Source organism: Abrus precatorius, unplaced genomic scaffold, assembly GCF_003935025.1.
Source record: "Abrus precatorius isolate BTA unplaced genomic scaffold, Abrus_2018 Scaffold3, whole genome shotgun sequence".
Classification (NCBI taxonomy): Eukaryota; Viridiplantae; Streptophyta; class Magnoliopsida; order Fabales; family Fabaceae; genus Abrus; species Abrus precatorius.
In genome coordinates this window covers 8,786,345-8,813,765 of record NW_020874373.1, presented here as the reverse complement: position 1 = coordinate 8,813,765, position 27,421 = coordinate 8,786,345, and the positions used below count along the sequence as shown (strand labels likewise).

Here is a 27,421-nt window from a genome sequence, read left to right as displayed (position 1 = left end):
GCTTTCTTAAATTGATGTTTTGCATGACCATTAGAGATGTTAATTTAGAGAAAAAAATATTAATATTGCATGACCATTGGGTATTAATAGTATTCGTATGAATGATTGGTAATCACAAGGAAATCAAATTTAGAGTTAAATAGAAGAATAACATAAAAGATTGAATGAGAAAACCCATATGTCTTAGGTTCCTCTCCGATAAGTTTAACCAAGACATGCATTGTATTCCTTACTATTAGTTTTATAATTGATTTTATAAATTCTTGGTTTTAATTAATCTCGTATCTTTGAAGCTTAAACAATTGAATTAGAAAATTCTTAGTAATTGAAAATCAATCCTTCTGGGACGATATTTCAGAAACTTAATTTAAGAACCCTTTATTACTTTTTGATGGGTACACTTGTCCCCCGAATAATAAGTGAAGAAGAACATAATGTCTCACTAGCCCTGTGATATTCTAATGTATGTAATCCCATTTTTTTATTTAAACTTGAATGTTTGTTAATTTCTTGCATACCTTGGAATCTTCTCAGTTAGGATGAGATTTCTGGAGCTACTGATTTATATCAGATTTAATACTCTATCACTTAAAATAATCTAAGAGAAGTTTTCTGCAGAATTACAGTTCTGTACTCTAGGTACCATCTATGACTGGTCTATTTTTCTTGAATTAAGTTTTGTATGAACCTTATTATTATTATTATTATTATTATTGTTGTTGTTGTTGTTGTTGTTGTATTTTGTTTTACTTTTACTACGAGACTCTAGTGACATTGATACCGATTTTGTCATAATAAATTCAAGGAGTGAAAGGTACATTGAGTACATAAATTGCAACCTAGATTAATGATCCTAATAAAATGAATTGATGAGTTTATTGTATATTCTCTTCTTTTCTTGATTGCGATTTGCCAATAACCATACTAAGGAAATGTCTGCCTCTTTGGAATTTTTTTTAAGTATAGTAAGTTCCTTGTTTTCTTCCAAGTTTGCACATTCTTGATGTTACTTAAATTCTAAAATTTTGAATTTTGTTTTCAGGTCAGCGCAATATGATCATTTGAATAAAGTGATTTCAAGATTTTTATACTAGAATTTTTTGTAATAAGGAAGGATTTGAATGTACTATGCATATCTTATTTTTTGTAAACTATGGACTGTACCTTGAACTATTTTGTTTTGGATGTTGGATTTCCCTTGAATTTAGGACACTGTCTATAAAGATTAGTATAAAATGTACAAATACCCTTTTAGTCTATATATATATATATATATATAATCAAAGTTTGTCACTACAGACTCTTGTTCTAATTCTTTGGGGTCTTCTACTTTGACTGGGTCATTCACCCAGAAAGCCATCCAGATTATAGAGTCATCTACTCAGCAATCTGTGATTCCTAAAAAAGACTTATCCAACAAGGCTGATTCTTCCCAATCAAAAAGTGTTAAATAAACCAAGGCAGACTATGCTTTCCCTGTCAACACTCTTCTAGCCATACAACAAGGTAGCCTAAACAGCCTACCAAAGAAATCTTGGGCAGACATTGCTTCTGATGAAGACATGAAAATAGATTTAGCAAACCTAAACACTATTATCCAATCCTTTAGTCAATCACAGAAGCGAATAAGCCTCCCTGATAAAACAGAGAAAGCTACTAGCCTTCAAAAGGGTAAATCCTCAAATACCAGTCATTACATGACAAAAGGAAAATTTTTCACTGTCATCCAAATGGAACCCGAATTTTGGGTTAAAAACCCATACAAAGCTATCACCAAAGCATTTCCTCCTGGTTTTCATTTCAGACCATATGCCTTGAACAAAACCAGACAATTTTATGAGCCGACTCTGTTCAGACTACCGTCGTCCGGCTTTCTTTTCTTCTCCCTCCACTAGATTTGTGCCGGTTCTACCGCCATTCTAGTTCTTATGTTTTAAATTTACTACTTTAAATTTCTGTACTTTACATTCTGCATTTCATTTAGTAGTCCTACTACTGTTTACTTTCCTTTCAGTCTTGTTTATTTTCCTTTGATCCACTTCGGGATATCTGGTATCAGAGCCTGATGGGGAAGAAGAAATATAACTGTTGATTATTTGTAACTGTATTTCTCTGGATCTGGACTTTAAATTCTCTTTATGAAATTTCTGTAATCATGGTTTATAGGCTGGACAGCTGACAGGCCCTTCGGGTGAGACTTGTAATGGTTGTCCCTGTCTGTAACAACGCCACGAACTAATGATTCAGAAATATTGCTTTTGTGCAGATCTTTGTTTATGAAAATCCTTTACTGGAAGTATAGCAGTTCTTTTGAATAGGGCTGTAGCAGTAAGTCCCATGTAGTTAAAGGGCAGTAAGGCTAATTTGACGATGCTGTATTCAAAAGAAGCCAAGAACATAAGAAGCTGGTGGCTATGGTAAAAGAATTTTAAAATTTGTAAAAAAAAAAAAAAAGGTCCACAAATAACCAGATATAGTTGAAAAAGTTATAAATAATTAACAGATATATTGTTACGGAACCAAATGAGGGTGATGAACCAGAAGTCAATTTTATGATGTCTCGTTTGTTGCGATCTTTCATCCGCATTTCTTTTCGTTCTGGTTCTAGTTCCTCCTCCTCCTCTCCAACCAAAACTAATCTCTTTAATGATAAGGAGAAATAGTCTCTTGAGATTACACCCAAACATAACCTCTTCGACGAAGAAGTTTGCTTTAAAGAGATCAATCAAAGCATGAATGACTGGACCATTCCAGAAATCCCTCAAGACACATAATATGTTCCTGAAGAACATTCCAAGAAAAACAGTTTTGATTACATAATTAAGACTGTTGAAAATAATATTCCTTTAGGAAAAGATCTAGGAGAAGAATTTCATCTCCTGTCCAAATCTTCCATCAATGAGCACAAGCGTAAATACAAATACCTCCACATAGGATGTGTACAGGTAGCCATTAAATCTCTCATAGACATAGGAATAGATACTGCTATCCTCATGTGTCTTAGATATGCTCGCCATAATGACTTTAACGACTTCCTTATAGGTACTGTTGAAACCAGTCTTGGCCAAGGACCAATTTATTTCAATTATTTTCCCAACAAAACTGTGAGTCTTCTAGATGACCATATTCTTGACTCTCTATTCCTCAATGTTTGCTTTGATGGGTTAAACATGAATGAGGGATCTATTCTCGCAGCTCTAATCTATAGGATTCAGTACAAAGCCATAAACTTTTGTGCCTCTAGAGTCCTTCTCAAACCCCAACGTGATGAGACTACTTTGTTTATCACTGACATGACAAAGACTAACGTCTCTCTTCCTAGGATCATCAAATGGGATGAAGTTTCCCTTCCTAAAAAGTGGGTCTTGGACAAGGCTTCACCTTGTGTCCCTAGGCTTGCTCCTCAAATCGAAAATATTTCTCAGGACAATTCTAGAAAAGTTGAAATAACCTTTGATAGGAGAAACTCCTTCTCTTCTAGAGTCGATGCTTATAGTGGTTGTTCTAGTTTTTCCTTTACTAGGAGATCTTTCTCTTACAAGTCTCAATCTTTTAGGTCTAAAATCCCTAGATCTATTAATCATGATCCTTCCATAAACCTTCAAGGGTTAGATACTTCTTCTAGGATCCCTAGAAATATTTACCAAACTTCTGAGAAAGAAGAAGAAAACCAGAGTATCCAATCTTCAACCTACTCTTCCCTTAATGAGTCTCATGATATTGTCTCATAAATTCATTATAGATAAAGAAACCCTTAGGAAAGATTTCTACTCTGAGGATTGGAAACCTCAAAGAGAGTAGTTCTTTCAAAATTATAGGGGAAAAGACAGGTCCGATATCCAAGAGAAATTCTATCAATTTCTTGAAAAAGTCAAACAGAACATCTCATTCTTTGATTAGTATCATGCTTATACCATTCATAATAATATTGATTATCCATATATATATATATATATATATATATTATGTTAGGAAAACTAAGCTGTGAAAGGGAGATTTTTCTAGAAACGTGACACACTAATCAAAAATAGATCATATAGGCTAATAATGATAGTATACCAATTACTGGTACAATAACAAAATTTTATTCTTTTACATAATTACTTTTAGATGTCCAAGTAGTGTGTAGAATAACTTCTAACAACCTTAAGACTGAGAAATTGAATCCCTGTAAGTAGATTTGTTTGAGTCTGATTGATAGTATCTAGTAATGAAATCTAGAAACCGTTAACCACTACACATACATATGATAAAATATTTCACCATTATACTATAAGGTTTAGACAAAGAGAACATAAGAAAGCAACTACGGGTTATGAATTGAATATTGTTTTATTGAATTGAATTGTTTAGGTTTGATTGGTTATATTAAAAGAAATATATCGTAGATTAAGATGTGTATACATATACATTCATGGGAAATTGCATGGATGACATAGAAGATTGCTGGGGAGTCGAGATTACAGAATAGCACACTGTGGAATACAAGTGTCCAGGTTCATAGAGAACCTTGGGGGTAGTTAAGGGAGGGGATGGCTTAAAGGGTGGGGAGTAGCTTACCTCTGCTGGGCCACATTGCTATAGGAACCTTTGCTAAACCCGATGTAAGCACACATCACCAAGGTCGAGGTAGGCTCATTCCTGAACACCACCCTGCTAGCAAGGGTTAAGTAATAGACTAGAAATGAAATAATGTTGTGCAGTAGAAAATGAAGTCCTCCGACCATCTCGACTGAAGAGACGTTGAATATTGAGGGAGAGAAGACTTAGGAAGGACATGCATTGCATTTATCAATACTGCGTTGGTAACTTGGCTGTGACAATTATTTCCCTTCTTGTAATTATTTTTACTTAAGAAATTATGTGTTTGTATGATTGTTCTCCTGTAATGAATATGACTATGTATTTTATCATTTTGTGATAAGACTCGCCCTCTTACTGTTTTGTCCCTATTGTATTTTGTTCTGTATTATGCATCTTAGATGGAACCCCACCAAGCGACGATTTAGATAGAGATCGACTGCGACGAGACATGGACGTTTAATCCTCAGAGCCAGCGGTACATCTTCAAGGGGATGGTTCACTTGACTCTAGGCCCCATTACTGAGGATGAGTGGGATGCTTGCTGGAGTGATTATGTGTATGCAAATATTTTTGCACCAACATCTAAAAATGAGTCATTTCCTTTGATTTCTCATATTGCCCCTCCTACTATACCTCTAGTTCATTTACCAGCCTTTGAGTTTCTGTTCATCTTGATAAGGGTAAGGCCCTTATGACCTCTGGGCCTCCTTCTGATATTGAACTTGACACCACCCCTGAACCTGTTTGGAAAGATGTAGATGTCATTGAGTCATCCATTCGACCCACACCCCGCTCCTTATTGAGAATTCTCTCGCTGCTTGCAGACGAAGCTGGACCTTCTTTTTGTTGCCCTCTCCACCACCATCAGCCTCACGTTTACCACCTCTCACCTTTAGATGGTTAGGCAGTGACGATGACATTTTGTCCTCTCCATGATCTCAGCCACGCGAGGACCTGCTTTCTTATGATGGGATATAGTTGAATCCTAGTGAAGACTCTCTTCTCCTAGAGGCTTATGATTTTATGTAGTCATGGATGCAGCACAACTCATAGGACTTTTGTTTTAGGGGTTTTACTTATTTTGACAAACATGATATTTTGGGCTTATTTCGAAATGTATTTAACCTAGTGAACATGTTAATCTTTTGCACTATATATGTATATGTCAGGCATATGCTCCAACATTTCTTTTATATGAAAGTTTCTCATTTATGCATCTTTTGAATTATATCCTGTGATATTATATATTCTGTGAAACTGATTGTAATGGAAAGAAAAAGATTCTTATATCCTGTGATATTATATATTCTGTGAAACTGATTGTAATGGAAGGAAAAACATTCTTGTTAAGGTTGATCTTTGAATAAGTGATGTGAGTTCACAAATGAATGAAGAGATTTTGAAGTCTTCATTTTGGATATGTGCTTGAGAATAGTGTCAGTTGAGTGATACAGGACCTGATAACATAGTTTTGCATGAATTATGTAAATCCATTTCTTATGAGACTTAAAACTTGGATTATACAAGGACAAATATTTAAATATTGATCATGTATACGTGATAATATACTTCCAGGAAGCTAATGTTCATGATTATCGCATATAGGGTTATTCATCAATATGTTTCTCAATTAAATTCCCCACCGTGACTTATTACTGGCATGGGTAGTAGTCTTGTAATTGGGGTGTTACAACATCCAAGCTCATGAAATTGATTTGGCTGAGGCATTCGGATTACGACACGACAAAAGTAACATTTCAACTAATGAGCACCTTACACCAAGCTAATGTTGGGTATACTCGTCTAGATGCAAAAAGTTACTTGAAGGCAAAGAGATAAAGGGAAATAGTATACGAAGAATTCGATTGTCTAATGCAATATTTCCAGCAACAATTTGTAGACAACCCATCTTTTTTTCATGCATACCAAATGGATGCAAAGGAGCAAATCATAAATGTTTTTTGGACTAATGCAAAGATGGTAATTGATTATGAGTTTTTTTGGTGAAGTTGTATCACTAGACACTACATATTGTACCAATCGGGCTAATAGACCTATAGCATTGTTTTTTTTATTTTAACCATTATAGAGGCGTTGCTATCTTTGGGGCAGCCTTGTATGATGAAACAACTAAATCATTTCAATGGTTGTTCAAGACTTTCTTGGAAGCACACACAACAAAAAACCTTAAACTCTTTTTACAGACCAAGATCAAGCAATGACAAAGGCACTTCTCCAAGTAATGCCTGAGAAATGTCATGCATTATCCACGCGGCACTTAGTGCAAAATGGCATAAAGCATTTGGAAAATTTGATGAAAGGAGGGAGTCATTTCTTAAGAGATTTGAAAAGATGAATATATGACTTTGATACTTCAATTGACTTTGAGGAGGCTTGGATGGTTGATTACAGAATACAATGTTGAAGAACATACTTGGATTACTTCACTGTATTTCATAAAGGAAAAATGGGCATTATGTTATCTCAAGGATTGTTTAACCCTTGGAATGCGTAGAACTTAGTTAAGTGAAAGTTTAAATTCTGACTTCAAGGCATGTATGAGACCTGATGTTGACATCAAGCAATTCTTTGGACACTTTGAATGGGTGGTTGAAGACAAACGTTGCAACGAGCTCAAGTGTGAGTATGACTCCCGTCACAAACTAGCCATGTTACGATATGAGATATCACCAATACTAATACAAATGGCCAAGGTTTACACATATACAGTGTATAATTTATTTCAACAAGAGTTTGCTTAATTCTTGGCTTGTTGCATATCGCAAAGGATTGAAACTCCTCCTTTGATTAAATATGTAATTACTAAAGTCAATTAACAAAGATCATGGATAGTTACATTTGATCATTCCTCAACTACTATTAATTGCTCTTGTAAAAAGTTTGAAACATTTGACATGTAACACCCCGAATTTTTGTAACCTTGATTATTGTTATATATATATATATATATATATATATATATGTGTGTGTGTGTGTGTGTGTGTGTGTGTGTGTGTGTGTGTGTGTGTGTGTAAATGTAATTGAATATTGGAATTGGCACTTGAGTGCGTAGTAAATGTCAAATAGTGATGTGTATAAATGCATATGAGTGCGGATAGATGTGTATATATGATTGGATTGGATTTTCTGATGCTGAAAACATGTTAAGGGTGTAATACTGGGTTGTCCTCGCTGTAGTGAGAGGACCCTGGGATAAAGGCATGCATCTGTCGCCTTCTCGTTGTAGCCAAAATATCTCGCTATAGTAACAGAGCGACAGTTTGGGGCGTATTTCTGGGAGCAGTCTCGTTGTAGAGAGAGGGTCTCACTGTAGCGAGATTCTGTAGAAACCAGAGTGCAATTTTTTCTGAATTTTTCGCTGCAGCGAGGCGAGAATATCTCACTATGGCGAGAGTGTTGCGACCAGAGGGGTTTTAAAAGGGGTTTAGGGTTTGGGAATTCATTTTTCTCAAAATCCCTTCGATTTTTTCGACCCTAAACCCTTTTCCACTGATTAAATTGCCTCTAAAGTCATTGGAGAGCTTGATTAAAGGTTAAATCCGTGTGAGAAACACTTAGAGGTGAGTTTTAATGATTAGGGTTTCCCTTTTTCAACCTCATTCTCTATTTTTGTGGTTTCCTTGGGTTCTCATGGAGTTCTTCCATGTGGTTAGGCTGAAATCTGTGTAGGTAGCATTTCCAAGGTCGAATCCGAGTATGAGTCTTCAATTCAAGGTAAGGGAGACTCTATCCTACTCTATTATGTGTGATTTGCTATTAATTGTTGAATATTGTGATGTAACTAAGTTAGAGGGTAGGAAATTGTTGAGAAATGTGATGAGGGTCATGTGTCGTGAGATGTAAATATTGTGTGTGTTTACCCGAAATTGATGAATGTGAATTATATGCTAGATGTTGCATGATAGAACAAATATTGTGAACAAATGTGGGCCCGAGGGCCGTGTAATATAGATAAATATTGGCTATATGCCATGTAATATGAAATGAGTGTGGGCCTAGTGTCGTGTATTTGAATGCAATGTGGGCAGTGTACCGTGTGTAAGCATGATTATTGCATACGTGAATAGAATATGTGTGAATGAGCGTGTTGTTAGCGCCGTTGTAATGTACTATGAATGATTCAACGTTACATTGGGGGTGTGGAAGATGAGGATGGTAGAAATACCTTGGGGAAGGAAGAGTAGTGGTGACACCAACTGTGGAACGAGTGCACCACGGGTCACACATTTTCTTCATGACTAGACCTCTGACCATTACCTTTGCTGAGTGACCCGTGACTGCCCACGTGGTATCTGTGAGGCGGGGGCAACCTGCGACCATTTATAGTGTGAATTTGTGATCACAGTGCCACAGTGAGCGTGGCTGACGTGCAGTGAGTGCGCGGGACTATTGTTTGTTAATTTCATATATATATATATATATATATATGATTGTTTGGTACCATGAGTGCATCGATGTCAAATTGAAATGAAAATGTTGTTTATGTGTACTTTGCGTGAAGTATAGGCAAGGTGAGACTCTATGATAGTCATGTATTGAGTAGTGTAGAGTACTCACCCTTACATTCATTTTTCAAGTAATCCAGACGATCAGCACCGGACTTAGTGAAGGGACGGATAAACTGCTATAGGACTTAGATTTTATTTTGAAAATGTTGTAATTGAACTAGTCCTGTATATGCAACCTTTCTCTTATTTCGAAATATCTTATGAAAATTTTGTTATTCGAATTTGCTAAATTATTATTTAATTAAAAATTTAATTTAAGGTGTTACATGGCATAACTTGTTGTCATGCTTTGAAAGTGTTTTAAGCCAATGATGTAAAGGTTATTCCTGACAAATACATACAAAAGAGATGGACAACAGAAGGACGCTGTGGTATTATTCATAATGTAAAAGGAATACAAGTGGAAGGAGATCCTAAACCGAGTACTACATGCAGATACCGACACATAGCATGTAAAATAATTAGGTTGGCCTCTGAAGTTTCTAGTTCACAAGAATATTGTCAATTAGTGAATGATAGTATTAATACTTTAATCAGTCAAATCACAAAGCTTTGCTTACAACTACAAGATAATGACAACAATAACGATGATGGTGTTGATAAGGTCAATATTCATGGTACACAACCTAAGGGATTCAAGCATAGACATACTACCAAGAGGAAATGGTGTAAAAGATTCAAAGGTTAGGTTGAGCTACAAGAAAAAAAAAAAGGAACAAAACTCCAACTTTAAGTCAATCCGCATCTCAGGTACTTTGTTATAATGACTTTTATTGTCGATTAATGCATTTATTTTAACTTCCTTATTATAACCATATCATAAATTTCACTGTCATTAAATGTTTAAGGAATATCAACCAATGCTTTATGATTTGTTTCAAGTACATTGTTCAGTACCTTCATATTATGATCCCCTCAAACATTAGTCAATCAATTAAGTTTCACAGATTTGTTGAAGGTAAGACTATTCAACTTCCATCCATTCTTGTTCATTATGTGTCTTCTTATATCTCTTTTAATTTTGTAGGAACAACTTGATGATAGCAATGCTTCAATTCTTAAACAAATTTGATTATGCAATTGGTAGAAGTTCTTTTGTTTCTAAGCTAAATTTGTATTTATAAATTATTTTTGGTGGAAGATGTAAGTTGAAAAAATGATGTAATCAAGTGTATTTGGCCCCCTTTGCATGTTGTCTATTTCTGCATAACGTTTGCAATTTCTTATTTATTCGCTTAAGCTCATGCAATCGCTTAAGCGAATCTTGATACACTGGGGGATTAAGTTCTGGGCTCAAGCCCTACTACCATTCACTTAAGCTAATTAATTTTTGCTTAAGCCATTTTATTGCTTGTTGTTTGTGTCTGCATAATTTTTGTAAATTCTGATATATTTGCTTAAGTGCACATATTGGCTTAAGCGAATCTGTATTCGCTGAGAAATTTAAATCTGGGCTCAAACTCTGATACCATTTGCTTAAGCCATTTTGTATGCTTGAAACCATTGCTCTCTGCTTCAAATTCGCTTAATATTAATTAAAATCACTTGTCAAGGCTTAAGCAAATCTATAATAGCTTAAGCAATTTACAATCCACTAAAGTGAAAAGAGTGATTGAAATACATGTATCTTTGGTCCATTTTCTTAAGTTTAATTGTTTTAGCTTGGAAGGGCTTAAGCTAAATACAAATTGCTTAAGCCCTATTCTAGACTTAAGTGAGACATGTTTCTGATTTGTTGGGGCTGACTTAGGCGCGCTTTCAAGCCTTTTTCCTATTTGCTTAAGCTTTTTTCTGAGCTTAAGCGTATTTGCTTCAAATTTTGCTTAACTGAAAAAATTGGCTTAAGCCAAAATGCACTATAGGGCACAATTTCTGCCAAAACTGGCAGAAGATTTGAATCCAAAATTATCCAAGTTCATAATCAGTTACATGTTTGAAAATTTGAAGTAGTTCGATGTACTCTTGTGAAAGTTATTTTTGTACAATTGTACTACTACTTTCGGAATACTGAATTATTTTTAGAAGTAAACTGTCTTCGTATTTGGTAGGTTGTCAAATTGAATGGATTGACCCTAGTATGTTGGAAGGTTTAGTGAATAAAAATGACTATACAAGATCCATGACTATACAAATTGATAGGTTTACTCTTGCTTTTTTGTTTCTATTTTTTCTTAGAATATTGTATAATATGCAATATGTTACATTAAATATCACCAACACGTGTCATTTCATTAGATTAAAATTATTAAATCAATGGTATTTATTTTCCGCTTCATTCTTTAGAAATTTCTGGCCTTGTGGTTTCCTGGTCTTTCCATCTATACCAGGCTTAATTTAAGGATCCTTTAGGCATAGCCTAAATCAAGTCTCTTTTTTAAATAGAAAATGATCTGTGACCTTTGCTTTCTTCTGTTGACACTGGATAGTCTCACTTATTATTGGTTCGGAAAAGAAATTGATCAATAACAATTACTTTATTTCTACTTTATCCTTTTGTTTTAGGTGCTGAATCTCCCCCTTATGTCTATATCACTTGGTTTATGCTCGAGTAATATCTTGCTTACGCTTTTGCTGATAGTGGATGAAGAATATTTATGACATTAAAATGAGCATGAAATTTCAAACTTAATATACTTATTTTGCTCATAATGTTCTTATGCTAGGCCCCTGCATTACGCCCAGAAAAGATAGAAAAGGAATATATACTGTACATCTATGGGAAGTCAAACTGCTTAGCCAGGCTGTTCATCTAGATACGTCTTAAGCATGAATGGCAGTGGCTGTGTTGGAGGGTTTACTGTTTTGAGGTTTTAGTGCTGTTTGTGGGCCTTTTGAAAACTGAATAGCTTGAACAATTTCAGATTCCATATATTAAGTAGTTCACTCATTGAATCTCAAATGGGACATTAAGGCTTAACTCAAATTTCAACTCAATCAAGAAAGCAAAACTTAACCTTTAAAACTTGAAATTCAAGTTCGAAAGGTATATGCCTGAACAGAATCCTGTAAAGGTTCTTATAAGGGGCAAATGGTAATCGTCCCTTATAGAAACCATGGTTGAACATAAAAGAAAGAACTTAACACACACAAATTGAATAGTGAAGATATTTCTAATACTATACCAAAAATGCAAGAGGAACGTACCGCAGTAAGCACAATTGCTCAATATAGGGTGGACAGTAAGATAAAATCTTCTTAATTACCTGTAATTAGCATATATTAACAGCAAATCAGCATATATGATACCCATATAAAATGAAACACGTCATTTAAAAATGAAATGCTGAACTCCCAAGGAATATGTTCCTGTACAGAACTCATGCAATATACCTCGGAACGTTTGGAATTAACAAGTGCAAAATATTATATTGAATTCTTACAATCGCATCAAGAGACTTCAATCATTTAATTAGCTTGCAATATAACAGCCAAAAAACTCCAGCAAAATGATTTTCTAATATATAAACAAAGAAATGATAAGTAAAACGCTACTTATGTTAACAAATTCTCAGGTCTTGGCTCAGTTGGCTCTGTTTCATATTAGGTACTCATTAATATGAAGTGTGGAATGACTGGAACCTAATATTTTTAATAGGAAGACTAACAATTATAGATATTTCTCAATCAAAATATTTGAATAAAGTTCGTATAGTAAAAAATATTACTGCCCACATTTTCTCCTTTGGAATTTAGAACCTACCAACCAAAAATACACGGTGACTCAAAAAGTCAAAATGATTCAATGGCAAAAGATTATTTTGTTTAAGTCATCCAAGAGATTGAAGTTTATTTATGCCACACAGCCATATATGCATGAACTTACATTCTTTGGAATTTATTTATGAATTATAATTGGTTTCAGAAGAAAAAGAAGGTGATGACCCAGATCCGAAATATCAAATTAGTAAACTTGGATACTGTACAGCAGAGAACCTCTATATTTTATCATTAAAATGTATTCAAGTAAAGGGAATGTAAACATTCAGTCTAACTTTTATTGATAATAGGTCCATTATACCAGCAGAAGAAAGCGCTGACTTCGTAAACTATTTGTATATAATTAGAATTCCTCCAATTACTGACAAAATGCAGGACACATACCAACAGGCACATTTAGGATAATTTATAATGTACTCAAACCACGTATGCTAGAATAAAATCAAATATGCAGGAATATACCAACAGCAGCAAAATACTTAGATATCCTTTCAAACGGTTCCATTTATGTTGGAAAAAAAGAGAGGGAGCGAGAGAGAGAGTTTCATGGTTAGTGGTATCCTAGAACAGAAAACATACAATATTTTGAAAATATTACGCTTAATTATTGAACCGAATGTAAAAGAAACAAAGCAAAAAATTTAAGAGGGTAAAAAGTAGAATAAAAATTTAATGTAAAAAAATATATTATTTGAATGAATAAAAATGGAAAAAAAATTCATTTATTTGAAAGAGTGAAAAAAATTAAATAAATAAAATTATGTTTTCATTTTATCTTTATATTTAATAGGATTGTGATAAAAATGATATTAGTAGTTTCAAAAATATGACAAGAATACGATGTTAATGATTGAAAATTATAACATCATTAAAAATTGAAACAACTATGTAATAATATAAATAATAATAGTTAAGATAACGGTAATAATACATAGTAATATTAATTAATTAATATTATTATTATTATTGTAATGAAAATGATAATAATTATATGATAACAATATAATTTTCGTATGTATTTTAAATAAATAAGAGTTAAATATTGATAAGTCTGTATTTTTATATGTTTTTGTAGCCTGTATATTTATGTATAACTATTATTTTATGTGGATTTAACATTGATTTATATATTAGATATGCAGTTTAATACTAAAAGACATAATTGAATTTTGGACTCAAATTTGTTGAAAAATAAAGTTTCTTTGCAACCAGCATGTTCATATCTTAGCAGTCAATATAAGGGTGTTTCGATCCACATATACGATCATGCTTATGACTTTATTTTGTTATGTTTACTTGTTGAAAGTCCTACTCTAAAGAAATATTAGGATTTCATAACCCTATAAAAGGAATCTTATTGGCGATGACTTAGGATCTCTCTTTTACATTTCTCACCATTTTTAAATCTTCAACATTGGTATTGGCTAGCGAACGACTATTAGAACTTTAAAAGCGTGTATTCGGATTAAGAACTCTATTTATCCCTTCTTTGTAAGAAACTCTTTTAGTTTGTATCTACTTTTTGAATAATTATGAATTAGTTTATTATTATTTTAGTTTTCTATTATATTATGTTTAGCTAAATCCATAAGTTGGGTTATGAGGAATCTTTTGCATACCTTTATGAGATCTTTATGATTAATGATATTTTTATATTTTTCTTTTTTGCTTGGTTTTTATCTTATTGTTTTATATTTGTATGTTCTGATTGGACAATTTTTAAACATATCATAGTTGATTATATTGTAGGTAATCATATCACATATAGTTAATGAATTTATAGGATAAAATGAGACAAATGATTAAGTTGACCAAACTTAGTTATTAAATTAACAGTCTATAGACTCTTTATGTTTTATTTTCCTTTTATCTTACATGACCATTAGAGATAATAGCTTAGGAAAAAGATTATTAACATTGCATGACCATTGAATGTTAATAGATTTAGTATGAGTGATTGACAATCATAAAAAGATAATAATTAAAATTAATCTGAAAGTAAACACAGAGAAGTAAAGGTGAAACCATATACCTTATATTTTTTTTTATTAGTTTATTATGAGAGGCTGTGTTATTTTTATTTTTATTTTAATTACTTTTATATTTGAATCTTTATTTTATTTAATTTCATATTTTTTAAGTTTAAACAATTAAATTAAGAATTTTATAATAATTAAAAATAATTATTATGAAACAGTATTTTGAGAATTTATTTTAGAACATTTATTATTTTTTGATAAGTACATTTATTCACGAATAAAGTTTTAATACACTTTTCGAATATTGTTATTTTTTAATATTAAAAAATCTCATATTTAATTAGTTTGAATTCTTGTTTAATTTTAATTTAATTTAATTTAATTTTATTTGTTTTTATATTTTTTATTTTAACATTAAAAATAAAGCTACTTTTTTATTATTTTAAGAATTAAAGTAAATTAATTTTAAAAATTAGTTAAAAATTAATTCAATTTTATTTTTAGTCAAACATTTTTTAATTTTTTATTTAAAAATAAAAACTCACAACCACTTTATTTATTTTTTTGAGTAGTAGGTATTGAATGTATATTTAAATTGTATATTAATTAATAAGGAAGATAACATGCCATAAGTTAATATGGGCTTGTTTATTTTCTATTTATAAAAATAAATTTTTAAAGTAAAAAATAAACTTATTTGTTAAGATGAGTTGTTAAAAAAAATTTAAATATAATTTTTAATTTTTAATTTTTAATTTTTAAAACTAAAAAATAAAAATACTTTTAAGGTGTTTTATTTTCTTATTGTAACAATAATTTTAAAAAAAAATAAACTAATAAATATATTTTTATTTTATTTTCAAATTTTTATAAAATTACTTTAAAATATAATTTTTAAAATAAAAAACAAAAACAAAAATAAACAAACTCTAAACTTTTTTACTTGTTTATATTTTTAACCTTGAAATATTGACACAAGGATTAGTTTGAATTTATTAGAATTATTCTAAATGATAAATATTTTAAAATATTTAATAACATGACAATTTTTTATTGATAATAACAACAAAAAATGATAAAATTTAAGTATAGTCATTTAGATATTACTTTTATTAAGTAAATTTAAAACTTTATCCCAATTATTACTATAGCATTAAATATAAATATTTGATTAAGATAAATTTATAATAATAAATAATATAAAACATCACATAATAATCCTTCGCTTGGATTCCCAAAACATAGGGTTCGTTCCTTTCAAGTCATTCCCGATCCGTCAGCAGGTGAATTTAGCCTCAATTCGTGAATTGTGATTGGATTGCCTGATCCATCCTGGTTAATCCAAAACCCTAGATGGACCTTCTAAAGCAAGAGCTTCTCAAGAAGCGCCAATCTCTGGCCGAAGACACCGGCGGCAAGAGAGTCTTCAAACGCTCCGAGATCCAGCAGAAGCAAATACAGAAGCTCCGCGACCAAGAGAAGCGCGAATTAGAAGCAAAGTCTCAGAAACGCCACGGAACTTCCTCCGACACATCCACCACCGCCCCTTCCTCCTCAACCGCCACTTCGGCCTCCGTCGCCTCCACCATTGCCGCCTCAAACGCCTCCCTCACTGACGAGCAAAACATCGACAACCTCGTCCTCCCCAAACCTGAGGTCATTCGCCGCCTCCGCTTCCTCAAGCAACCCGTCACGCTCTTCGGCGAAGACGACGATGCCAGGCTCGATCGCCTCAAATACGTGCTCAAAGCCGGCTTGTTCGAAGTGGACAGCGACATGACGGAGGGACAGACCAATGATTTCTTGCGCGACATTGCCGAGTTGAGGAAGCGCCAGAAGACCGGCATTTTGGGCGAGAGGAAGCGTCAGAAGACCGACGACGGTGCCGCTGAGGACAGAGAAGGGGGTGCTGGCGATGATGACTTGAGCGAAGGTGGTGACTCCAGTGGCGTCGATGCTGACAAGGATTTGAAGCGGATGAAGGCGAATTTCGACGAACTGTGCGACGAAGATAAGATTCTGGTGTTTTTCAAGAGGCTGTTGAACGAGTGGAAGCAGGAGTTGCACGAGATGCCTGAGGCGGAGAAACGAACGGCTAAAGGGAAGTCCATGGTTGCTACGTTCAAGCAGTGTGCGCGATACTTGAACCCGCTCTTTAAGTTTTGTAGGAAGAAGGTGAACTTCCTTCACTCTTTGTTTGTATTATATGATTTATTTTGAATTTTGCTTGGCATTGCGGATTGGTTATGTGTGAAGTTTCGCAATCTTCCTTGTAATTGGTCTTAGTTAATATAGACAGTGACGCTTGCTTGGATGTTATTGTTAACTGGTTGGAGGAATAGCTTTTAAACTAAAACATGCTGATGTCTAAAAATTTGAATCAAGAGAGATGTAGAAGTAAACTGTTGTCAACCTGTCATTATATCTTGAGAGAACTATATGTATAACTATAACGTAGGTGTTGGCAAGAGTGAGGTATTATCTGTTTTATTGTGATTTTTAACATGATAAGAGTGTAGGACCATTCTAACTGATGGCATATGTATGACTTGTTGAAGTTGTTTACATTTTCAATCTTTCTATCTACATTGCATTTATGACTGTATATATTATGTATTTCTGTTGTAGATGGGATAGGAGGTGCCGAATATGAGTAGTGCCCATAAATTTAGTTCATTACCTGTTAGACTAATCTTACTTTATATATCAGTTACTTGTTTATGGAATTTAATGGATTATGTTGAGCGATTTTTTCTTTCAAAATCTTTTGCAAGATACTCCTAAGAAAAAGCTCTTTTGCCCCCAAAATAAGCTAAGTCCAAACATGTACTCGGATGAAGCCTAATGGGCTTGATTGATTGATGTAGTCATGTAGCCAACTCTTCTAGCGGGATAGAGATTCATGTTATTATTGTTGTTGAAAACTTGAAATTGGAATGAGAGAGGTATATATATTTTTGGACAGTGTGGAAATTGTGTGTATGAGGTGTAGTTCTGGATATCAATGTATAAATTTTGATGAACAGAAGTGATAACAGAATTTCAGTACTGGTTGATTATTTGATGCCTCTCTCTTAGTTATCTCGTGTTGAGGACTTTAACCTGGTCTTAGTTTAGCTGAACCTTATATTATGTTTAGTTTCTATGTAAAAGATATAATGTTATGCCTAGCCTTAATCATTCTGTAGGATGATGCTCAATCAGAGTCTAAAAATGATAAGTTGCGGGGAGGGAACACAAGATGAGAATCATGAATTTTTGGCTAGCAGGAGGGGCAGTAAACCCTATTAGACTAAGATACTATGAAGGAAAGAAACCTCAGAAAGATCATGCTGTAACATCTCTCTGCAACCAGTAGTAGAAGTATCCAACAAATGGAGCTGAAAGCATTAGTATTTACTTTGGAGAACGCATGTCCAAAGGGCACTGGATGTAATAGTAAGACCCTTGTCACCCATCCTTGCTTCATAGGGTGAGTTTGATGGAAAGCATGCAGGTTATTCAACCCTGTACCCCTGGAGGGCTTTGGGAGTGCAAAACAGGCTTGAGCATACAGTATCATAACTTTTGATTTTCCATCCTCTGAATATTAATCCTTAAATTGGAGCAGGCATGTTTTGTCTATTCTAACTTAGGGAAAGCATGTTCTGGGATAAATGTGGCTTGCATAGCGTAGGTTGGTAAATCAGCTAGTGCTGATTCGGTGAGTGTCTGTTAAGGATAGGCTTATGCTTTCCACAAACTAATGACACTGCTGTGTTCTTTCAAGAAATTGATGGAAGTGTCTGTATTGGTTTTCCTGTGCAACAAGAGATTCAGAGAATTTGCTGAACTTAGTTGTAACTTATAACCATTTAGCATACCTTTTACAGGCATTCCATGTCTTGGTGCATACTGTTTCAATTAATGGATGTTTGCGTTGAAAGCATGAAATTTTATTCTTGTTATGGTATGTCTCATTGTTCCATTTTTTATTGAATGTGTGTTACTTGCTATTTTCAGGTTCTTCCTGATGACATTCGGCAGGCGTTATTGTTGGTGGTGGAATGCTGTATGAAGCGAGATTATCTGGCTGCAATGGACCATTATATCAAGCTAGCCATCGGGAATGCACCCTGGCCTATTGGTGTTACTATGGTTGGTATTCATGAAAGATCTGCCCGTGAAAAGATCTACACCAATAGTGTTGCTCACATCATGAATGATGAGACTACTCGCAAGTACTTGCAGTCTGTCAAGAGATTAATGACATTTTGCCAGCGTCGTTATCCTGCATTGCCGTCTAAAGCAGTTGAGTTTAACAGTTTGGCAAATGGCAGTGATTTGCAGTCACTTCTGGCAGAAGAGAGATTTAGTGGGGTCAATCAGGCATCTGAGGAGAGGCTTAGGATAATGCCTGCTCCAAGAGATTGCTAGTCATTGGTGTTTTATTTCATGAAATCACATCATCGTATTATGATGTATGTTATTTTATGTTTAATTGCTAGATACAGTCTGTTTCTATTTCTTTTTAAGTGACTGCATAAAAGGAACGCATCTATAAAAATGGCCAAAAAAAAAAAAGAGTAAAATTCTGATGTTTTCTACGGTGCCCATTATTTTTGTTCAGTAACTTATACCTGGTTTTGGCTTAAGCTGTTCATTATGTTAGTTTTTAAGATCAGTGCCTTCATGTCATCAAATTTTTTGAACTTTTTCAGTGAGTAGCCCAGTTGAGCTTTTTTCTCCTGGTAGCGTTTTCGGGCTTTCTTTGATTTCTGCATCTTGTTAACAGCTCGGGGATGCTTCTTGCAACTTTTATTTGCACCTCATTAATTTTTTTAAGTGCCCTAGACTATAATTTAACTTACTATTCTTTTTTGCATAAATTGTTTTCTTCTTCAAAATTTCACTTTTATCTCTGTCAACATTTCATTTTTTGTTTTAACCATTCCAAGTTTCATTTTTCTTCCACTACTATCTTTTTTTTAATGTATTTTAAGCATGGTTAATCCCTAAGTACGTTCATTATTTTGATATATTGTAGGAAGTAAAAAAAAATTGACAACACTAACATTCTTTTGAAAATACGTTTTAAAATTTAGGATTTTATATTTTTTAAAATAAAGTTTTTGAAATTAGGTTTTTACATTTTTGAGAATTAATTTATAGAATTATTAATCCTTTTTAAAAATAATAATTTTATATTTTCGAAAAAAAGTTATTGGAATTAAGATTTTGCATATTTTAAATTAATTTTTAAATTAAGTTTTACATTTTTTAAAATTAATTTCCAGAATTGTAAAATTCTAATCATGAAAGGTTGTTTTTGAAAAAAATTAACAATTTCAAAATTAATTTTGAGAAATGTTAAAATCTTATTTAAAAAACTTATTTGAAAGGTCTTTTTTATAATTATAAAGGATATTCTAAAGAAAAATTAAATATTTTTTAATACGTATGAAAAGAAAAAAGTGGTGCAGAAAATAACACCTTAATAATTATTTTTGCGTTGTATAAAGATTAACTTTTACAGAAAAATCTTATTTTGTTTATTTGTATAGTTATATTGTATATAAGAATTAAAAAATGTATTTGGATAATTATTCTACATGCATCGAATTCATTTTTGAGAGTAAACATAAGAAAAATGCAGAAGTTTGACGTTTGGATTATTTTGTTAACGAGTGTGGTTCTTTAAAAAGCGCAGGAAGATTGTAGAGTAATTAAAATAAAAATAATACTAGTATATTCACTATCTATAATCTCCATCTTCTTGTGAGTTTTGATTTTGATTGGGCTGCTGAACTGAATGAAGGAGGGTAAATAACAAAAGAAAGGGTTGTCTGAGAAACAACAAACAAAGGAGAGGAAAAAAGAATTAAAAAAAATGTAGCTTTTGTGAGCGGAGGACAGATGGGGGCACGTCAGCCATGTGATGGTCCACGTGGCAAGAAGAGGACGAGCACAGGCACTGAAACGCATAGGATCTGCGGTGCATAGTATAGGCAAGGCACGTAATCAGAGAGGGTGAGGGTCGTGTGAATGATATTCACCACTGAACTGAACGCCACGCGAATCGGCTTAGTGCTATTGCTAGTGAGTGCCATGGATACCTTTCTACTCCACACTGCGTCATCAACATCAATGGCGAAACGACCATGTCCCTCGCAAAACCCTAGGGTTCAGATCCTTAACGAGGTGGAGCGTCTCCTCGACGCGTTCCTCTCCCTCTCCGACCTCCCTTCTTCCTCCCTCGATCTCTCCTTCGAGAGGCTTCTCCAATCTGTCCCCTCCGACTCCGATCTCATCGATCGCGCCCTCAAAATGGGTTCTCTCCTTCTCGACGCCGCCAAACACTCCTCTCGAAAACGTGCTTCCCTCCACAATTCTCTTGCCTGGCCTCTCCCTCCCGACCTCACCATCAAGGTCGTTTTTCCATTTTCTCTTTCATTTCTCTCACTTTATTGCATTCTCATGATTTTATCATTTTTTTAATGCAACCTTACTCTATTTGTTTTTAATCAATTCGATTTTTTATCATGCTATGCTACTCATACAATGCTGTTCGTCAAGAGTAGTCCTATTCCTCAGTTTCCCTTGCTGCAGATTTGTGTTGTTGCATTTCGTGTGGGTAAGCTAATTAACTAAGTCGGTGGATGTGTTGTTTCCTCGCTGTCGATTTTCGTTTTTGGGAAGCCTTTTCTTTATATTTTATCTGTGTAGTTAGTTAATAGAAATGATTTTTATTGAATATCATTGGATCCGAGTTTTCTGAGTGCAAGGATGTTGCAAAAATGAAGTACTTATGGAGGAGCATGCAGCGTGAGTCTATGGTTTTGCTTGGTACACAAACGATGATTATACTTGTTCGACGGTGCTTAATAATCATTTTGGAGAGAAACTGAAACTTCTATTACTTATTGTTGGAAACTACCGTAGATTTTAACATTCTTCTGCATGGAAGTAATTAGTGAACTCTCTGGGTACTGATTCTGAGTATGTACAGGTGTTCTCCATGCTTGATACCCAGAGCCTGTGCTATGCGTCAGCTACTTGTTCGTTGTTTAGCAAATGTGCTAAAGATCCTCTGTGCTATGAAAATCTTGATTTGACAACACTTGTTCCCAAGGTTAACAATGCAGTAGTTGCCACAATGATTCAGCGGGCTGGAAAGGCACTACGGTATGAAATGCTGTGTCTCACTTATCCTATCCTTTCCTTTCCATGCTATATTTTTTTTTCTGGATCAGGTGATTTTGGGGTGTATTAATAACAGTGTAAAATGAATCTCCTCCTGATCTAACTGAGTCCAATTATAACCTACCTCACCTGGTGGGATAAGCTTATTGTATGTTGTAAAAAATGAATCACCTACTGAGCTGAGCATTACCCTACTTTGCTCATGGTATACTGATAAAGGGCCAAAAAAGGGAGTATTTAATTGCATATTTTGATCATTTGTTTGAATGGTGTGCCTCATCTGCTTTGGTGCCTTCATTCTTTGGTAACTCTTGTCATACGACTTATGATGCACTCCTATCTCTAAGCTTTGGTTCCTATTAGAAATTTATGCATAACTAGTTCTTTTCTTTTATAAATGTACTTAAACGTGTAAACTCCATTAGCTTTTTCAATCAGGAAAAGGAGCTATCTTCATTTTAACTTGGGTTAACTTCCTTGGCTTGTCATTACAATTTGATGTAGTTTTTGCCTAATTATATTCACAGATAAATCTATTTTAATTCTTTTATTAAGGTCTCTTAAGCTTGGTGTTGTCCCTGGTGCTGCTACTCCTCCTGGATCTTGTCAACCGTATGTTTGTACCATCAGAAATGCTATTGTCGAAGTATCCAACTTTTCATGGAATGATAAGAGATCTCGACAAGGGAGAGAGTCATCGATTCTTACAAGATGCTGTTTAAGCCCTTTAAGTGGGGATGGTGGTGTCCCAGGGTATGTTTTTCATGGATTTCAGTATTCAGTATATTTGGTGACTTGTTTTTAAAAGGACTCTTACATTTTTTTTGTAGGAAGCTTTTGAGAAAGTTGCACTTGTACAATATAGAGAGAATGGATAATGCATCCCTTAGTGGGGCATTGTCGGCATGCCCTTCTCTCCTTGATCTGGAAATTGTTGGGCTGTAAGTTCTTTTCTTTCATCTCTTGTTCTTTCCCTTATTTTCATTATAAACATTTTCTTACTGCTACTGGATTATGGATACGAAAATGTCTTTTGTTAATTGTGTTGGAGATGAAAAAATGGAACTTTTTCTCTATGGTCAGGGCACTTTCTTATGATCTGGAATATGCACTATTTTAAACTCCATTTCTGCAGTTATGCTGAGAATTCTATGATCAGTTTACTTTCCTAAGATCTGGAATATGTGCTATTTTAAATTTCATCTGCCATAGTTAGGCTGGAACTTGTTTCTCCCGTAAGTTGTGACTACTGACTACCAACTTGTTTGTTTTAATTGCAATGTATCTTTCTGTTTTAAACTCTGATGTGTACGTGTGATTATTGTTGTTTGTAAACATTTAATATGTATATATGTCTAAACTTATTTTCTGCTAATTTATTTCTTCTGAAAGAGAAGGTTGTTTCTAAATTTTATTTATTAATGGAATGTATTTTTTGAACTGCTAGCCATGTTGAACTGAGGCAAACATTAGTGTCAGTAAGTGCAAACTGTCGCATGATTGATCGTTTGTTTTTTGAGTCTTCTAAAACAGGTAACTCACTTTCCCAGCTATATTTTGCCTTTAGGGGCTCTTTGTATGTCTGCTTATCTTTTTGATTATCAGGTAGAGATGACAGCTTGAAAGCACAAACCTGTTCTGAGCTAGTAAGCAATTGTCCTCATCTAACTTCTTTATCCCTTAGAGGGTTTAAGCTACACGATTGTAAAGTCCGCATATTGGTTAAGGTATGTTTTCAGGAAAGTTATCAATTTTTAATGTACTATGTATCAAGTTCTTTTTTCCAACATTTTTTTGCCTTCTGCTCTCGATGTAGATTTTGGTTAACTATGGTAATCTTATAACTTGCATGTTATTATGCAGTTCAATAGTCTGTATAGATGTTTTGTAATACTACTGTTGAGAACAAGACAAATCGAGAGACATTGGAAGAATTCCATTTGTTTAGCCTACACAGTTGATCATCTATTTATAATATGATTCATAATTACAGAAATAATTACAAGAATATTCTGTTTCCTAATTGCCATAATTACAGAGATATGGTCTTCCCTATTACTATATTTACATATTTCCAACAACTAATATGATGTATGATTTTAAATCAATTGATTCCGTTTTGACTTTCAAAAACTGGCGTGCAAATTTAATTTGTCTGAATAATAATTTTGCAATATATACTGCATAACGGTGTACATTGAGATGCCTTTATGGAAAGTGAGGACATAGTTATCTTCTTGATATTCTATTGATGTGTGTTTTGAAGCTATACTTTTATTTTGAAGTTTGGGCTATTGATTTTAAATTAGATGACATTTCTTAATTTTTGTTTTTGTCTAGTATAAGAAAAGCTCCATCTTCTCAGGGTTATTAATTCCAAACTGCATGTGCAGGGATTTCGGAAACTCAAGTATGTTGACTTTTCAACATCCTATTCAATCACTGGAAATTTCTTAAGGTCAGATGTTTTTAAAGTTTAAACCTTAAGATTCTGGCGATCTGTTGAGATTGTTGCTTTGAAAAACGGAAATCCTTTATTTTTCAGAAACCTTGGTAGCTGCAATGGTGGGAATTTACTGGAGGTCTTAATTTTAAGGGATTGCATGCATCTCAAAGAGGTGATGTTTGTAATACATTTTTAGTTGTTTCTTTCTTTCCAAAGTACTGCCTCTGAAACAGCAATACTTCATATGCAGATGGAAGTTGCTAAGTTGTTGACAGCAATTCTTACAGGAGATTTCAAATCGCTTGTACATCTTGTGGGTACATAGAAATATATGTTACTTTGCTGAAATAAGACTGAAGTTTCTGCTAGAGTCAAATTTTATTATAGTTCTCACTCTTACCTTTAAACAGGACATATCCAACAGGGAAGGCTTAGCATCTGAGGCTGACTGGTATCACAGATGCTACAACTCTAGGTAATGATTATAATATATGGATTTGATGCTTCAACTTTCTGAATGGCTGACTTTTTATTCTTTATTCAATTATAAATTGGGGCTCTATGTTGCAGTATTATGCCTATCAAGCAGGTTTTGGAATCAAGGCCTGATATGCGTTTGGTGGCTGAATATCCATCAGAAGGAAGGTTAGATATCTTTTCGTTTAAAGTATTTTGGATTTTGATTTTGTTAAAATCAGTCCTTAAAATTGATTTCAAACATCTAAATTTAATTATTTTTTATTGGGAGACAACATTTATTACATTAAAAATATATAAGTATAAAAATACTTTTGTTTCCAATAAAAACTTAGGTTGAGCTTAGATAAACCTTTAGAAAAGTCCTTAAAGGAAAAAAAAAATCTGTATAAAAATGGATTAATTTTTTTCCATAAATTAAAAACAATTTATACTTTTCTATTTTTTGAGAAGTTTCGAGGAACTCTCTTATTTAATTTTTCTAAAATTTGAAGAGATAAATTGTTTTTAATTATAAAAAAAGTTTTATTCATTTTTATACTAATTTTTTTCTTCTTAAAGACTTCTCTACTTACTATTTCTAAATACTTAAAATCAACCTTCAGGACTGATGAAAATATTTTCCTCTGGTGCACTGAATTTCTCGCTGAAGTGTTTGTTATTAATATTTATTCTGAAAGTTGCCAATTTTTATGTTTCTGGATTGTATTCAGTTACATTGAGACATTCGATGCTGATATGAATAGTGAAATAAGTTTGCCATCGCAATCCAGCGGCCACACATCACTTTTTATGAGTACATCTGAAAGCAGCTACAACAGTGATCAGGGCAGTGGGAATGAAGATAGTCAAGATGCCAACTATGTGATTTATGAGGAAAGCTCAGATGAGATTGACTATCTGGTCCTGTAGGGATTCCCCGTTGTATGGCATCAATTGAAAAGGACAACAATGTAGTGAACTCGGTACTCTCATTGCTCTCTTTTCCTTGTGTGTGTGTGTTTTGGGGGGGGGGGGGGGGGGGTGTTATGAATCTACAAGTTGATTTCTATTTAATGAAAGCAAATGTTACTGAGTGCATTTAGGGCGATGAAAATAATGTGTGCTCACTCAAGACGTGTTGAGAAGTTAAAAATATAAATCTTTTTTATTAGAAGCGAAGAATTTATTACCTCAAAATTATAAAAACATTCAATATATACTTTTAATTTAAAAACATTTAAGTGTTTAATAAGATGTATTTTATGTTTCTCCTACATTAGAAAACTCTTTCTTAAGGAATTGCAAACATTTAATATGGTGTAGTCGATGCTGCTTTACCATTTACAAGGATAGATTAGCTTTGCTTTTAGGTTGACTTTGGACAACTATGAACAAGTTTGAAACCTTGTGAAGGAATAAATATGTTTTGTCTGACAAGTTTTGTCTAGTGTTCGCATGTGGCAACTTTTGTCTAGTATCTCATATTGGGAATTAGAGATAATACTTTGTGCTTCCAGGAAAAAGGAACGTTACGATTTGATGATTCGAGCTTAGTGTTTGCTGTTTGTTTTGCTTCTACAGTGAATATTTGTTAGACTGATTTCATTTGCTTTGTTCGTCTTTGGACTAGGGGAGCGGTAGAGGAAGAAGGATACGGCAGGATGGATGTCAACTATTAACCCTGGACTTCCTTAACTTTCCATTTTATCCTTCTCTTTATTGAAGTTCTTCACTGTGGAGTTCTCAATCTGGGGGACAATTGGAGGTCGGTTGAAATTTTGAAGATGGCCTTTGTTTCCATATTTGCGGAATTGTAAATATACTGCTGCTCTACCCCGTTCTCTCCCCAAAATTTGGAGGTTATTTTCCCTCGGCATCAGTCCATATAATAATGCTGGAATTTATTTTTGGTTCTAATGTAAAAGAGATGTTCAATTATGTATTTTGTCCCCTTGGATGCCGTCTGGCTAATTCACAAATAAAATATAAATAAACAATTCTGTGGATACTTCTGTTAGTAAAAGGAATTAGGCATGTCATGGATCCGTGCCATGAGTGAACATGGACCGTTGATCAAACCTATTCCTACTAGTGGGAGACCACATCCTTGCAAATGCCAAATATAGATCCCACTTATTGGATCATTTCGTGTGGGTATTTATATTTATAATACACGGTTATGGAATTCTGTAATTTGGATGTCAGTTTAAAGTTTTGATATTTTTAAAAATTGAAATTAATTTTGTAGTTCAAATTCTGTTTTTTACTTCAAATTTTAATTTTTAATATTAAATCTTAAATTCAATTTTGGTGTGATGGAACTATGGCTTATGCCTGTGAATATACGTGTATATATATAATTATTTAAAGAATATAATTTTTTAATTAATAAATTATATATTTATTATTATTATTATTATTATTATTATTATTATTATTATTATTATTGTGTTTGCATTCACTAGTGAATGTAATAATTATTACTAATGCTAGCAATGATCATTGATTAATGGTGGTGATAGGTG

General features: G+C 33.5%; 2 protein-coding genes across 6 annotated transcripts; both read left to right on the top strand.

Annotated features, from left to right (window-relative positions):
• The first annotated feature begins 16,026 nt into the window (after positions 1–16,026).
• LOC113862776 (pre-mRNA-splicing factor 18) lies at positions 16,027–19,457 on the top strand. The gene is made up of 2 exons (XM_027495970.1): positions 16,027–16,984; positions 18,812–19,457. The coding sequence occupies exons 1-2, from the start codon at positions 16,163–16,165 to the stop codon at positions 19,223–19,225; spliced, it is 1,236 nt and encodes a 411-aa protein (XP_027351771.1). The 5' UTR covers positions 16,027–16,162; the 3' UTR covers positions 19,226–19,457.
• Positions 19,458–20,821: 1,364 nt separating this feature from the next.
• LOC113862775 (F-box protein At4g02760-like) lies at positions 20,822–27,084 on the top strand. Of its 5 annotated transcripts, none has more exons than XR_003504485.1 (13): positions 20,822–21,217; positions 21,798–21,973; positions 22,547–22,744; positions 22,822–22,932; positions 23,439–23,524; positions 23,597–23,718; positions 24,385–24,449; positions 24,537–24,609; positions 24,688–24,750; positions 24,848–24,912; positions 25,008–25,082; positions 25,628–25,879; positions 26,527–27,084. XR_003504485.1 is itself a non-coding variant. In XM_027495969.1 (13 exons), the coding sequence occupies exons 1-12, from the start codon at positions 20,897–20,899 to the stop codon at positions 25,824–25,826; spliced, it is 1,554 nt and encodes a 517-aa protein (XP_027351770.1). In that variant the 5' UTR covers positions 20,839–20,896; the 3' UTR covers positions 25,827–25,867; positions 26,527–26,957. The 5 variants fall into 5 exon arrangements, 1 of the variants encoding a protein (XP_027351770.1); XR_003504484.1 differs by having other exon boundaries at positions 20,839–21,217; positions 24,549–24,609; positions 26,527–27,008; XM_027495969.1 differs by having other exon boundaries at positions 20,839–21,217; positions 25,628–25,867; positions 26,527–26,957.
• Positions 27,085–27,421: the final 337 nt, after the last annotated feature.

Bases quoted from the DNA above. Each gene is read 5' to 3' on its own strand.
- LOC113862776 (XM_027495970.1), top strand. From the start codon at position 16,163: ATGGACCTTCTAAAGCAAGAGCTTCTCAAGAAGCGCCAATCTCTGGCC. The intron at 16,985-18,811 runs GTGAACTTCCTT...TGCTATTTTCAG, and splicing joins TTAAGTTTTGTAGGAAGAAG to GTTCTTCCTGATGACATTCG.
- LOC113862775 (XM_027495969.1), top strand. From the start codon at position 20,897: ATGGATACCTTTCTACTCCACACTGCGTCATCAACATCAATGGCGAAA. The intron at 21,974-22,546 runs GTATGAAATGCT...TCTTTTATTAAG, and splicing joins CGGGCTGGAAAGGCACTACG to GTCTCTTAAGCTTGGTGTTG. The intron at 22,745-22,821 runs GTATGTTTTTCA...TTTTTTTTGTAG, and splicing joins GGGGATGGTGGTGTCCCAGG to GAAGCTTTTGAGAAAGTTGC.